Genomic DNA, 14,685 nt, shown 5'->3' on the forward strand with positions numbered 1-14,685 from the left:
AGTGAGGATTTAGCGTTGTATAGATAACGGATGGATTTAGTTTTAAGGAGCAAAATAGTGAAAACACATCATATTGAGCACAAAAAATCCTCAACTAGCAACAGGTTGTTCTACTGAACCCTGGCTGGCTTCTCAGTATGACTAAACAGTCACAACATCCCTGAAAAGGAGGCATCAGGCAGTTTTAGTGGAATCTCAGAGATGAGTAGAAACACCAAATCAAAGATAAATTATTCTACATAACAACACTGAAACGTTCAGATTAAATAACAGTAAGAAAACTACATTTTCCAGGGATTTAAGTACTTCTGCCACCACAGTGAAACACATCTGAGTCATGGAGGCAGCGGCGGTGCTTGTTCTGCATTCGTCCACCAGATGGAGTTTTTTCACCAGGAGACACACAAAGAGGAGCTTCTGCAACACAACCAGCACTCTGAGCCAATCCAGTGATGACATGGTTGCATAATGTCACACTTACAGACTGTCACGGCTACACACTGAGTGAAGTTATTAAAAATCAGCTGTCACTTCCTTTGTAGGAACATGTTTAAAGTGAAACCACGATTCAGAAACTTCCAGGAGGAGAGAGGAGACACCTGCACTGTTCCACACACACACACACACACACACACACACACACACACACACACACACACACATCTGGAGCTTCACACACCTTCACATCCAGTTTTTCAAACTAATCAGATTCTTGGTTTAAAAAAAAAAGTTTTCAAGAAAAGCAAAACAAGCTAAATTATGTTTTTGGTGGAGGAAATGTACTCACTCAGCATGATCAATAATTCAGGTGGAGGGTATTCTAGGTTTCCACTCAGTGAATAAAAATAAAGGTGACAGCTCATCAAACTTTTTCTGTGGAAAAGCTGAACAGCGACGTGAGGTTTTTTAGGTTTTTTTTTTTTTCTGGACAGGGTGAACTTGGCTTGACTTTCTCTTTCACCTGATGTCACTTCTAAATGTGCGTCTGTCAGGTGAAAGTCTCTCCCTGTTTAACCCATCGAGCCTCTCTGAGCTGACGGTGGTTCGTTAGTTACAAACTCAGATTTTACTTCATCAGGAGAAACTTCAAAGCAGCAGCAGAAAGTACACTTACTCAACAGCTGTACTATTTTAAGCTCCTGTGTACACTTTTTAAAAATACTTTTTAGTGTAATATTGTACTTTTTACACCATTGCAGCTGATGTCAGATTCCCTCTATGCAATTAGTGCAGCCAATATTTGTTAATTTGAAAAGATAAATCATGCTATCAGTCAAATTCATCTGTTTATTGCATGTTTTGTCTTTTATTTTGGCAAATGAGTGACTTAAAACACAGAGGTGGAGAATCTGTGACCAATTCAATTCAATTTAAGGTCTTTATTTATCACAAACACAGTCATACACGATATAACGTGCAGTGAAATGCTTTGCGTACTGTTCCACACCAAAACAATATTAAGAAATAAATTAAAACAAGAATAAACACACAAGAAATAAATATAGTTTTCCATGTAGACCATAACCGGACTGTGTGGATAGTTGGATTATTCACAATATCATCATATGTGTGTTGTTGTCATGATATCAAAATTATTTTAGGTTTATCATAATATATTTGATATCAGATTATGGTTTATGATGTATTATTATATATGAAACTGTACCAATGACACATGAATGCATCAAAAGAATAACACACATTCTGCATAATGGTTTAAGTACATTAAAGTTTATCATATGAACCCTTCACACAGGTTGTTCACAGACATGACTGACTATGTGATGATAACAGTATGAACAGCACTCATAAACACTGTAGAACTGTTTTATAATGTGGTACTTTTAACTGATTTGAATCATTTTCCCAGAATGTTTCCATGCAGATCGATGTTGCTGAGTGTCACTGACATCATGTAGCTCCAGTGAACAGCTGGATGAAGCTGATGCAGAACTGTATGACTGGAGCTCTGACCTTTAATGTGAAGGAACAGGTGGAGTAATGTGGGAGAGGTTAAATCTGGACTAATAAGAATATTCCCCGCTCTCTCTCTCTCTCTCTCTCTCTCTCTGCTCTGTTAATCATGTGAAGGCCACCTTGAGCCACCTATGGAGCTGTCAGCAGCCCGTCATCAATAACTCTGCGCACAGATCTCCTCCATCAGGCTCCGGACGCTGCGTTACGTTTGGCTCCGGCGCACCAGGAGCCCATCGACGGGCTCCTCAGCGGCTCTTATCAGCGCAGAGCCTTTATTAGAGGCGATGCCCGAAGGGGGAGGGGCCACTCCCTCTTTCCTGTCGGGGGTACGCTGATAGATAAGTATAAGACCCCCCGCAAGAATGCGATCACATTGGAAAAAACGAGTCATTGTGTTGCCTCCTCTCGCTCGAGTCAAAGACGCTCCAAGATGCAGCAGCTGATCCTCCTGTGCGCTCTCCTGGCATCCTTCTGGACAACCTGCACCGGAGCAGGAGGTGAGTCTCTGCTCATTCATACAGGGAAAATAGGTGCAATTTATTGACATTATTTAGTCTCTGTTGCCTCTAAACAGAAGAGAATATGTGAAAGAAATTTGGAATTTAATTGAATTCTGGATATTTATTGTCTGATTATTTTTTTCTGGGAATGTTTGTGTTTTGCGCAATTTCTGCCTGTTAATATTTATTTTTCATTTTGATTTGTGATGATATTGTACATGTAATTATACTTGACATCTAGATCAATATAAGCTCTAATATCAGGACTAAACAGTAAAATGAGATGAATGGATGCTTCAGCAGGCTGCTCAGTGACAGCAGCAGGATGAAGTTGTTGTTTTTTTTAAACATTTTTTGTCACTTTATTGATCACTAAGTTAGTATAATGCGGAATTCCATGAATGCACAAATAGACAGAAATTCCAAAACTGAAAAAGAAAAACGTTCTGCTGAGAGATAGATAGAAGCACCCTAGATGAAAACGAGGCACCCCCACCCACCCACCAACCCTCTACCAGAGGAGAGCACCAAAATCCGTCTGCGTGACGCGCTCCACCTGCCCTGTCCATCAGGTTGATGGGGCTCCTCCGTGTGTCCGAGAGGCTCATCTGCTCCCCCGCACGTAGTTACACCTCTGAGCTCAAGGACAGGAGAGGATACAGAGTCCCTGCATCAGCTGAGCCGGAGACAAAATCTGGCAGAGCTGAGATTCCCTCAGAGCCTCCGCGCGTCGGACACGTCTGTGTTTCTCTTTCTCCCCCTCTCTCTGCCTCACTCTCTCTCTCTCTCTCTCTCTCTCTCTCTCCCTCTCGTGCACCTGCTCGGATCCACGCTGAGCCAATGACAGGCGGTTGCGTCCTTGTTGCCGCAGAGAGACGCGTCACGCGCAGCGCCACCGTCTCCAAATTAGCGTCGGTCCGCTGTGAGGCGGTAATTTCACATAACAGTCCTCCGGGTTTGGCACCAGGACTCCGGGAAAGTGAAGGAAATTAGCGGCGATGACTGCAGGCTGTTCATTGTGATCAGCTATTAGTCACCGGTTCACAAGTGCGCACTTATGGAGGGAAACGTCCAAAGCTCCTCTGGTGCGTTTTAATTTAAACTCCTGATACACCTTTTTTTAAAACCAGTCTTTAAAATGTGGTTTAATTTGGCTTTTTTTTTTCTTGTGCTTGACTAAAGTGTTGTAAGTGACAGCTGAGAGCGTTAGAATCTATCTATCAGAGTATAATTTATGGATGAACTGATCACAGCGCGTCTGTTCACCTTCATTCAACACCTTTAAAACAGACACAAGCTCGAAAATAGACTCTCTGATTGACGCATGTATCAGATGTGGCATCCAGGAAGAAGCTTGTCTATTTCTACAGGTGATATAAATAGGATTATTGAAGGATCATGTTAGATAATTTTGCAAAAGTAAAAAAAAAAAAAAAAAACAAGAAAAGAAAAGAAAAGCGCTTCATTCATTCATTCATCGGTTCGGTCAGTGCGCGCTTCGGTCCACATCTGTGCGCACTGATCCCAGTGGCAGGGTCCCGTCCCAGCAGGAGTGCGCATGTGCAGTGAGGACTGGAAACCTGATCAGGATCGTGTCTGTTTCTGTCAAGTCAACGCACTGATCCAAAAGTCTCCCCTGTAGTCGGTCCTGAAAGCTGCGCGGGGAGTCGCTTTGGCGCATGATGGAGCGCGGCGGTGTCTCCCTCTGCTGTCATTCTGTACGTGCGTGTTTGTGTTTGGGCATGTTCTGCTACCTTTGTGAGAACCGATATTGACTCAGCACTACTGTCGTGAGGACGTTAAGACGCATCCTCTCAAGTTTTAATGCGTAATGTGAAGCTGGACACGTTTAGTTTTCAGGTTAGAATCAGGTTCGTGTTCGGGTTGGTTGAGATGGTTAATTTAACGGGATTATGTCATTCAGCGTCCCCACAAAAATACCTAAACCTTGGTGTGTGAGGGACGAGCTTGCGTGTGGCTCCTCGTGGCTACACAACACAACACAACACAACACAATGGCATGAAACGCCGCAGAGTTCACATGTCGCTGTCAGATGTGGTCGACGTGCCGGCAGACGGGGCCTGTTTGTTTTCCTGCCGTAGCCTTTTGTTTTCTCCTTGACAGCTTCCTCAGGTCGCTCTCTGGCCACCACGGCTCTCAGATCTATTGAAACCTCGCTCATATTGTTCGTTTTGCTGAGCGCCACACAAAAGATCAAAGCCGCGTGCCGATTGGTCAGGATATTGTGCGGACAGAGTTCTGATTGGCTGATGTGAAAACGAGCCGTTCTGAGCCATAGAGAGGTGACGGAGGAGAGTTGTGGATGACTTAACTATTCTACTTGAGAAAAAACAGCCAAACCAAGCTGTAAAAATACTAATATAGTGGAAGAAGCCATGTATTAAAAACATGAAATTAAAGCAATATTTCAAACAGTAAGAATTCTTGAACAAATGCTGCGAGAATACAAGTTAAAGATTAATGATCCCTTAGTTTTATAATATCATGTATTATTTCTGTACAGTTCAGTAGCTTGTGACTGCAGCTCCTAAATAAAGGCAGTGGACTAATAGAGTCAAACACCAAAGTATCTCAAATTTGTACTTCAGAAAATGTGCTTCTGCTTTTCCTCACACACAACACGTCAGTAAATATTACTTGTGAGATGTCAGATATTTGGTAAAAGCTGTTTATTGTCATGTTCTATAAAAGCACGAGGGGTCAATAAATGATCAGCCTGGTTGATGAACAAATCCAATATTCAGCATCTTTCTGAGTGTTGGTGTCATTATGAATTCCTGATCATATTATTTAATATGCCCATCAGGATTGAAGGATAGATGATTTAAAAAAAAGGTTGTCTTTTAATTAAACATGTAAACGATTAGTATTGTTCCTGAGGAGACCATATCTTAACAGCTACAAAAGTTAATGCCGACAAGCTTGATTATCACCTTTATGCGACGCAAGTGAACCGTCTTGTCTTTGTGAGACTCACACAGCTGTGATGCTAAAAATAAAACATCTTACAGTTACTGCCGAAGCTGTCAAACCTGGCAAAAGCGACTCAATGTTTGAAATTAATCCTAATCCTTTAATACGCTCAGGCTGTAACGACGGAGGGTAATTAGAACATTCTGAGGTGTAAGATTTTTTTTCCCACAGGGCCCACGCTTCACTTACATGATAAAGATAAAAAAAAAGAGGAATATGAAGCATGAGCATCTCGTTATGTAACGTTATGAGGAGTGATGGCACCCCTGAATACCTTGTGACCCCCCAAAATGTTTGCCCCCTGCTTGGTTTATTTTCAGTGCCCATTATCATGCAGCAGCAGGAGGAAAAAGGCTCACCAACATGGCACAGAAATCAAGCGGCGACTTCCTTCACAAACACAGGGAGAAGTCCTCATACAATACTAATAACAGAGCAGGAGACCCTCCCCGTATTTTTTCAATGGCATGTGTGTTTTTCATAAATATTTGATTTGTGAGATAGCAGCAGATATTTGTCTCCACGTAAAGGGTGGAAACATGCAAACCAATTGTGAAATATTAATAAACCCGCAGACAAACATGTGAGAATGGGACCTTGCCGATGCAAAAGATTGGCCCTGTGTTTATGCTGATAGCACGGAAAGATAAAGCACAAACGCCAACTTTTTTGTGAATAGGAAGACAATTTCCTGTGTATTAGGAGGTTTTTTGTGTGGCCCTGAATAACAGCTGACTTAAACTAATAGGAGAACAATTCGCTGTTTGCAGTAAGGAACAAAATAATCTATTAATAAAAGCACACATTTGTAAATATATATAAAATCTGTTTAGGATTCGTGCCAGCGAATATGGCAAGAGTCCAGCTGAGGTTTGTTGGTGTCACTCAGAAGTTAACAATGCAGGGAACTGACTGATACTGTCACTGGCATCAAGTGTGTTTAAGCTCCTTACATCACTCACTGTTGATATGAAGATGGATGCATGCAACGTCTTATCAATAAAATCATTTTCTGTGTTTCAGACTGGTGCTATCAGTCCCAGTTTGCCTGCGAACATCCCTGCAATGGTAAGCTGGTTTCACTTCTAAAGTGTTTTTTTTTATAAAGCAGTTTTCAAAAACCCAGAGGTGCAGTTTACCAAATTGCAAATATTCAAGAGAAATTTAACAGATAAAATTGCTGATCTGTTACGGCAGACTGGTAAAGGCCCGATTCCTGCTGGTTTCCACCTTAACTTGGAAATTACTGATGGAAAATTAGTACAAGATTTCAGCCCGCACTTGTACCTTCACAGGGTTAGCTAGTCGGAAATACAGCCAGGAGTCAGTCTCATATATGTGCAGATAAAATCTACTCTTAAACAGACATTGTTTCTAGAACTGGAGCTATAAGCAGTTTTCCATCTGTAATGCGTTGCTGCAGGCATCTGAAGCAGTTTGCAAAGATTGTAGACTGACAATTAAAGCAATGTTAATAAAAAGTGCTCAACTTAAAAGTGTTCTGCATTTACAAAAAAAAAAAAAGAAAAGAAAATGTTCTGACAAAGTAGGAAGCAGCAGAACTGACTTCACCTGGAGGTCAATACTGAGCCTGTAATCCAATATTAAGGCATGGTTTCTAAAATAAGCCAAGACATAAGCTTATAAGGAATCTGAAGCAATGATAGCTCCTGATTTGTTGGTGGCTGCAAATGGTAACAAGTTTTAACGTCTATGAGAGAGAGCTGCAGTTTGTTCAGTTGCATCACGTTGCAGGAACTGAAGGGAAAACAAGTCTGAGAATTATCTGTGTGGAAATGCAACCTGATGTCATGCTTCTGCAAGATGTGGCCCAAATGTAATATCTAGTTGAATAAAAGTGAAGGACCAAGGATTGATCCCTGTGGTACTCCGTGCATGTGGTGGATTTAAAAACCCTTGTCGAGGATATTTTACCCACCCGGATTCTACCCTTGATTAAGACAACAAACACACTGCTGGATTGTCCATGAATGTATTGTTGTTAAGATCCTCTCTCCCCCAAGGAAGAAGTCCAACGTAACAGCATTTATAGAAAACAAACTCTTTTCCTATTGGCTCGTTGCAAATAGACTGTAAGTTCAAACCTTACGGCATAGTTATCCATACCATGTAAGAAACACTGAGGTCATCTTTGGAAAGACAAAAACCTTTAAGGGGTGTAAACATATCTTCTCTGGTTGACCTCAAACCTTGACCTTATTGACCCCTGAGGTAACTCTTCCATAATTAGCTACAAAGATACATGTACATAAAATGAATAAACAAACAATAAATGATAACCTAAGAGCTTCTCGCAGATTAATCGTAGCAACTGGACTTGCTTCCAAGGGCTTCATCAGTTCTGACTGACTAGTTGGCAGTTCCGGATACTTCTATCCTAAAGGAGCCATTAAGAATCTGGAACTCCCAACTAGTCAGTCAGAACTGATGAAGCCTCTTGGATGAGAGGTGAAACGTCTTCAAGGAACTCAAGCAAGTCCCGTTGCTACGATTAATCTGTGAGAATAACCATGACCTGGATGACTGAGCATCTTCACAGACGACCTCAGAGCTTATGGTTAGTTTTACTTTCACCCCCTCTAATCAGTTCTTTCACAGACAGAAGAACAAATTCCGTGTAGAAGCAGTAAAACTGATGTTTGGCCACTGTCAGCTATTATAAGAACATCATTAGGAAGTGCTGCCTCTGTCCTACAACCTGCTCTAAGTTCAGTAGTACTAGAAGCGATCAGTCCAAATCTTTGAACGCTGCTATTTCTCTTGTCTTAGCACCAGAAAAGTGGGACCACTCCTTCAAGGACTGTGCAGGAACACGCCAGTCACCCATCAACATCGTCACCAGAAAGACACTGAAAGATGAGCGTCTGACTCCGATACAGTTCAAGAACTACCAGCAGATCTTCAGGAGCAACATCAAAAACAACGGACACTCAGGTGAGCGTACTTTCTGTTTAGCAGCACATAGACATCAGTGGTTTGAAGCTGTGGCGCTGACTCTGTATGTTTGTTGTTGGTCCACTGCAGTTCAGGTCGGAATTCCTCATCTGAGCACCATCTCAGGTGGAGGCCTGGAGGGCACCTACAAGGCCGTGCAGTTCCACCTGCACTGGGGCAAGAACGGAGGACCTGGCTCCGAGCACACCATCGATGGGGAGCAGTATCCCATGGAGGTACTTTAACCGTCTCCAAGCCTGTCTGACATGGTGAACGGTTGATTCAGGATGTTGTGTTGTTTGTCGTGGGAACACTTTCAGCTATGGATTTGCCTACTAGTGAATATTTATGGTGTACAAATGGTTGACTTAAAATAGATTACACTGCACTTGCTCATCGTAAAGAAGGAACTTGTGACTCAGTGTTGTGACATGTTGTGGCCCATTGATGGGGTTTTATCAGACACACAGCTGACTGTGGTCTTAGAGTGGAGGAATATCACCAGATCTGACCTTTAAAAGTAAAGGCAGCGATTCTCCACAGTCTCTTCACACTTTTCAAGCTGTCCGTGCATTATATGCTCGTGCATAAACAAGAAGCAGGGTTTGGTTTCTTTGTTGTATAAAATACTAAGGAGGAAGAAGTAAAAAGTGAGACCAGAGATTTAACTGCACAGAAGTTGCCAGCAGATACGACAAAGTCAGCGACACCTTCGATTCGTCATTCATGTTGAATGAATCACTGGTAGTCAGATGTCTGTTTTTCTTCTGGAAATCAGTCGTGGTAGAAGCATGACGAATCAGGGAACAGTAGTGACAGTTCAGATCTGTCTGTCTGGGCGGCTGTTGCTCAGGTGGTAGAGTGGGTTGTCCTCCAATCGCAAGGTTGGTGGTTCGATCCCCCGCCCCTCCATAGTCGAAATGTCCTTGGGCAAGACACTGAACCCAAAATTGCTCCCAATGGTAGGCAGCACCTTGCATGGCAGCTCAGTCGCCATTGGTGTATGAATGTGTGTGAATGGGTGAATGAGAAATGCATTGTGAAGCTTTATAAGTGACCATTTACCAAATCTGAAAACCAACATGAATATCTGAGTCATAGTTTCCAAAATCCTCCATTTCTGCCTGTCTGGCTCCAAACACAACCCAAGTTACCCACCAGGTTCAGCAGCGTTTCCAAAAGTCTCAGTTTTAGGGGCCCCCAAGCACAAAAGCACTGTGGATCCAAGGTGTAAATGCAGTAGATGTAACCTTAACCCTGAAAATGAAAACATATTTAACAAGCGAAATATCAACACCTTTCTCCAGAATTGCAGACTCTACCTTTAAATGGTCACAAATACAAATCGGCCCTTTATATTTCAACTTCCACTCCTGTCTGGTGATTATCGGATTAAGTAAGCTTTTCTGTATCAGTAAACTCCTTTAAGACACGTTTCTGATAAACGGCTGCAGAACCGGATATCTGCTGCTTTTGTTGGAGCATGAATATCGACAAATGCTGCAATCCTTCAGCTGATAAAATCGTGACATTTTTGTTGGTCCCGTTTACTTTACAGTTCCACATCTACTGCATAAAACCTGACTTTGCACAAAGTGTTAACAGCCGTAATATGTTCTCTGCAGCTGCACATTGTTCACATGAAGAGCCACTACATTGATCTGACAACAGCTCTGAGAGATCCAGAAGGAATCGCTGTTCTTGGATTTTTGTACGAGGTACATCTTTGAAGTCCTTCGTAGTTTTATCAGTCTACAGTGTGAAGTTGTGAAATGAAAGAATACTGATACGTGTCTCCTCCTATTTTCAGAAATCCAGCAGTTCAAACAAAAAGTACGAGCCCATCATCAGCAGTCTGAGAAGCATCAAGTCCACAAGTATGTATGACAGCTCTGCACAACCGAACCCAACACAGAGCTGCATGTGTTTGTTACTAACGCTTCCTCTGTGGTTTCTCTGTTTTCAGACGGTAATACATCTCTGCCTGCCATCTCCCTGGCACAGCTGGTCCCGTCTGAGCAGAATATGACCTCCTACTACCGTTACAAAGGCTCCCTGACCACCCCGGGCTGCGCTGAGGCTGTGGTTTGGACCGTGTTTGAGAAGCCCATCCCTCTGAGCATGGACCAGGTTAGAATGCACCTGAGTTTGATCACTGTCCTAAAATTATTTTGTCCATTTTCTATTTTAACTTCAGCAACCAAAAGAGTTTTTCTCTGAGTAGTGATGAAAGAAGCGTTCTGTAAAATGACTGTTTGCAGAAACATGTCCCCTTTAACTGATGTCTGTTTTGTTTTTTACATTACTTATATTTAATTGTTACCGATTTGTCCGTGCCAAGGTTCCAGCCATCAAAACTATAATTATTTCTTTTACTTCTCCATAACTTTTGCTAGTTTTCTCCAATTTGTTCCAGAAATATTGAATAATTTTGACCTCTTTAGGCCATAAATAGTTATTTTAAATCTACCACAGGAGAAGTGGCATCACTAACACCTCATAGATACACACTTTGTTGATCCGTCATTACAGCAGCTACAGTCACAGTCAAGACCCCAAACCTGACACAGAACATAAAACAATGTTGGTACGAAAGTATTAAAATGTACTAAAAACACAAAATGAGGTAATGAGATATTTAAAAATGTAATGTAAAATGATATATATACAGTGTGATAAAATAGCTATCTAATTGTGATAAGGGCACTGACACTGATGTAAGGGATCACAAGAGAATATGTTGGTTTAAAGCTGCAGTAGGCAGGACTCCAGAAAGGGCAATCATTTTTAAAAATAATTAACTCTGACTATAAAAGTACGTAGCCCTCCTCCTGCAGCTCTCTCTTCTGTCAGGTGTGCTGAAGTCTAGTTTTACATTTAAACTACAACACACTGACAGGTTAGTGTGGAATTTTTCCCATCAATGTCTTTTTTTTTTCCTAATAAACCAACATGTGAAGTCTTTTAATACAAATATTTCATCTACAGACTCACTGGTGAATGTAATTGTCAGATAAAGGCAGTAGATTTCCTCCTGAAATTTATGGACCAAAGTAGCATAAAAAGAAAACAATGAGGTGCAAGCAGTGTGCTGAAGTGCAGAAGCCTGGAAACGTTCCTCTGCTGGTCCTCAATGTACACGCTGACACAAAAACACAGCTTTCCCAGACTCAGTCAGATTACACACCTTGGTGATCTTTTCCCCGAAGCTGCAGCCTGACATTTGTGTTAATCTCCTGTTCCTCCAGCTGAGAGCTTTCTCAGAGCTCCAGTTCCATGACGGCAAGCAGATGACGGGAAACTTCAGGCCCGTCCAGCCCCTAAACGGCCGGCAGGTGTTCCGGTCGGGAGGCGCCGTGATCCTGGCCAGCTCCGCCCTCCTTCTGGCCGCCATCGCCACGGCGTTGGGACTGTCCCAGCCCAACTAGAGCGAGGCGTCCCGCGCTGCACTGCGACATCCATGAACACAATAAGCTCTGTATCAATCCTCAGCTGAGCCCTGGTTTGTACCATCTTACTCTCACGGTTGCAAAGACGATGGACCACGTCGTAGTGCAGGCATTTACCCGCCTGGTGTTCCTCCCTTATGACACAAATGACAAAGGCGTTCGAGGAATGCCTTACGAAAGGTGCTGTAAGGGGTTGATCAGCATTCATGCATGCATAGTGAAAGAGTAGGTCTTATTTCAGCATTATGAATGTGCCATAAAGCAGGTTACTGAGCACTCAAAGTGACAACTGAATTCAAACTCAACCCCAGATCCCTTAGTCATTCCCTCATTTCTCACAGCATCATCCTAAACACCGACACACTCCTCGAACACTTAAGACTCCATCCCTCCCTGTCCAATGTCAGGTAAATTTAGCCTCTGCTAATGTCAGAGTGACTTGCCGTTGTCAGCCCCATTACCAAGCACGTGATGTGTTGTTATTAATGGGGCATGTGAACAGCATGGAGTTATAAATAGCAGAACTGAGTCATAAAAACAGGCTCCATTTCAAAGCCAGCGGTCACAGGAGTCAGCAGTTTGGCTTTTGTTTCAAAGTCCAGGAGCACACAGCACGACCGGCAGGTGAACCCTCACAGCCACTCAGCCGGCAGCTGGGTCGGGGAAAAAAGGGGGCAGGAGGGGTGGCAGGTGTAAGGCCTTTTCCCACCAGCATCCAGTGGCAAGAAAATCCACGAAGAACAAACGCATGCTGTTCTCAGAGCAGAGCTGCAGCCAGAGGAAGGCGACACCTGAGGCAAAGATGATGATGATGATGATGCAGAGATGCTGATAGCGGGTCACACAGTGAGCGACAGCGTCTGCAGCGTGAGGACACAGCGACACATCTCGGAGCTGAGCAGCACGTCTTCTCCACCATTATTTTCATGCATCTCGATCGTGAATCGCATGAGCCCGCATGTCTTGATGTTTTCCAGATGTTTAGTATGAGCTACACGCACACGGCTGCCGGAGTGATGCCGCACACACACTCATCTGTGCTTGTCAAATTCATACACACACAAACACACACCTCTGTTTCCCCCCAGTTTTGACCCATGAAGTTCAGTGAGCTTATCGTGAGAACATGTGACTGTGTTCATGGCTTGTATTTCAGGCTCTGGGATGCACTGAATGTTATCGACTGTGAATTACACCCCACTGAGTTCTCACTCATTTATTCAGGAGGACTCGTTATGTATTCTAGTGAGAGATCTGTGCAATTTTCCAGCAAGATTTATCGTGTTGATAGAGCAAGGAATCTGTATATTTTCCATTGTTTCATAAGGCATCGGGTTATATTTCTATGCTGTGCCATTGTACACATGTATTTATGTACTGAATGTGTATATTGATATGAGATGCACAGTTATTGTTATTTATGTATTGCAAAGTTTATATACAGTAGTACTGAATGCAAACCTATATATGAAGCATCGAGTTGTTCATGACCAATGGCGTTTACTTATGATCTTCAAGTGTATGAGACTGTCAGGTTGTAATGCTTGAAAGTGTCGTAAAAATTATGGAGAATGTGTTCCAACTGAACAATAAACTACTTACATGCCTTTTTAACGGCTGCGTCTTCTGCTTGCACGCTCATCAAACCAGTGTTCAGCCCCGGCGTCGGTCCTGCCCCCACATCCCCGCGCAGTGAAAACTGATATTAGAACACACTCTGTTGGCTCTGTTGTTTGTCTGCTGGCTCAGACACACAAGACAAGCCTCTCAGTTTGCTGACCGATTCCCCTCCGGTCCGTCAGGAGAGTCTCGAGGGCGCTCACGGGTCCCGATCCCTTAATCCTTTTCTAATTGACTTGTCCCTGATGCCATAGAGGCAGTTTTTACATGATGAACAGGAGATTGTTGCCCAAAGCTACCGCGAGTACACAAACACGCTAAAATGTGACCCCCACATATTATTTACTGGCCTCTGAGACAGCTTGCAGGTGCTTCTTCAAGTTATTTTACATCCCCTCCCCTCTTGTGGCCCTGTCATTAAGGAATCAAAAGGCTTATTGTGACAGACAGGCTTAGGAAGACAGCAGCCCTTCATGCATGCAGGCCCAGAGAGCGCAGACACAAAAGCTTGAATGAATGCCTCCTGTTCATTCCCCTGCTTCTTCAGTTAAGCATCAGTAGGGATTGGGGATCAAGGGGTGGATGCTTAATATCTGGCAGTGGCACCTTGCAGTCTTCCCAGTCAACAGGACAGCACCAATACAAGCGCACTAAACCTCTCCTCAGTTCCCCTCGTCCCCGGGGTTTCTGGGACAAAGGGCACCATTTTCCCTGGGAGAAACCAGAGGCATCCTCATACTGAATGTGACCCTCCCTAAAACACGCACAGCAGCCCATCAGATAGCCAGCTGCAGCTAAAGGTCACTGGGCCGGTCTTTGTCCATGCGGTCTGGAGAAAAACAAACAGTGCCACCTTTTCCCGTGTCTCCTCTCTCCCTGCCTGCTGCATCTGAGGCTTGAAATGAATCCCTCGCAGCCTGTTGATTGATGCCGCGACGCTCTACGGCGGCCTGTCACCGAGGGATATTTGTGGCCCATTCCACTATATTCTAATCCGATTGATACACCTGCTAACCTGGTTATTGTACAGTCGGTGATATAACTCTCGGAGGTGTCTGCCAGCTGATGTAACATTAGCCAATATAACGTAGCAGCAGCTCTCCAGCAACAATCTTCCTGCTCTTGTTTTTAAGGATGTGGAGGAAGCAATCGAAGAAGCCCAAACATTAATTTCCTTTTGAATTAAACT

General features: G+C 43.3%; 1 protein-coding gene across 1 annotated transcript; it reads left to right on the top strand.

The window, feature by feature from the left end:
- Positions 1–2,372: 2,372 nt before the first annotated feature.
- Positions 2,373–13,490, top strand: ca4a (carbonic anhydrase IV a). Its single transcript, XM_008290543.1, has 8 exons — positions 2,373–2,474; positions 6,496–6,540; positions 8,263–8,427; positions 8,518–8,663; positions 10,053–10,145; positions 10,238–10,304; positions 10,394–10,557; positions 11,676–13,490. The coding sequence occupies exons 1-8, from the start codon at positions 2,408–2,410 to the stop codon at positions 11,853–11,855; spliced, it is 927 nt and encodes a 308-aa protein (XP_008288765.1). The 5' UTR covers positions 2,373–2,407; the 3' UTR covers positions 11,856–13,490.
- The last annotated feature ends 1,195 nt before the right edge of the window (positions 13,491–14,685 follow it).

Source organism: Stegastes partitus, unplaced genomic scaffold, assembly GCF_000690725.1.
Source record: "Stegastes partitus isolate 25-593 unplaced genomic scaffold, Stegastes_partitus-1.0.2 Scaffold681, whole genome shotgun sequence".
In the NCBI taxonomy this organism is placed as follows: Eukaryota; Metazoa; Chordata; class Actinopteri; family Pomacentridae; genus Stegastes; species Stegastes partitus.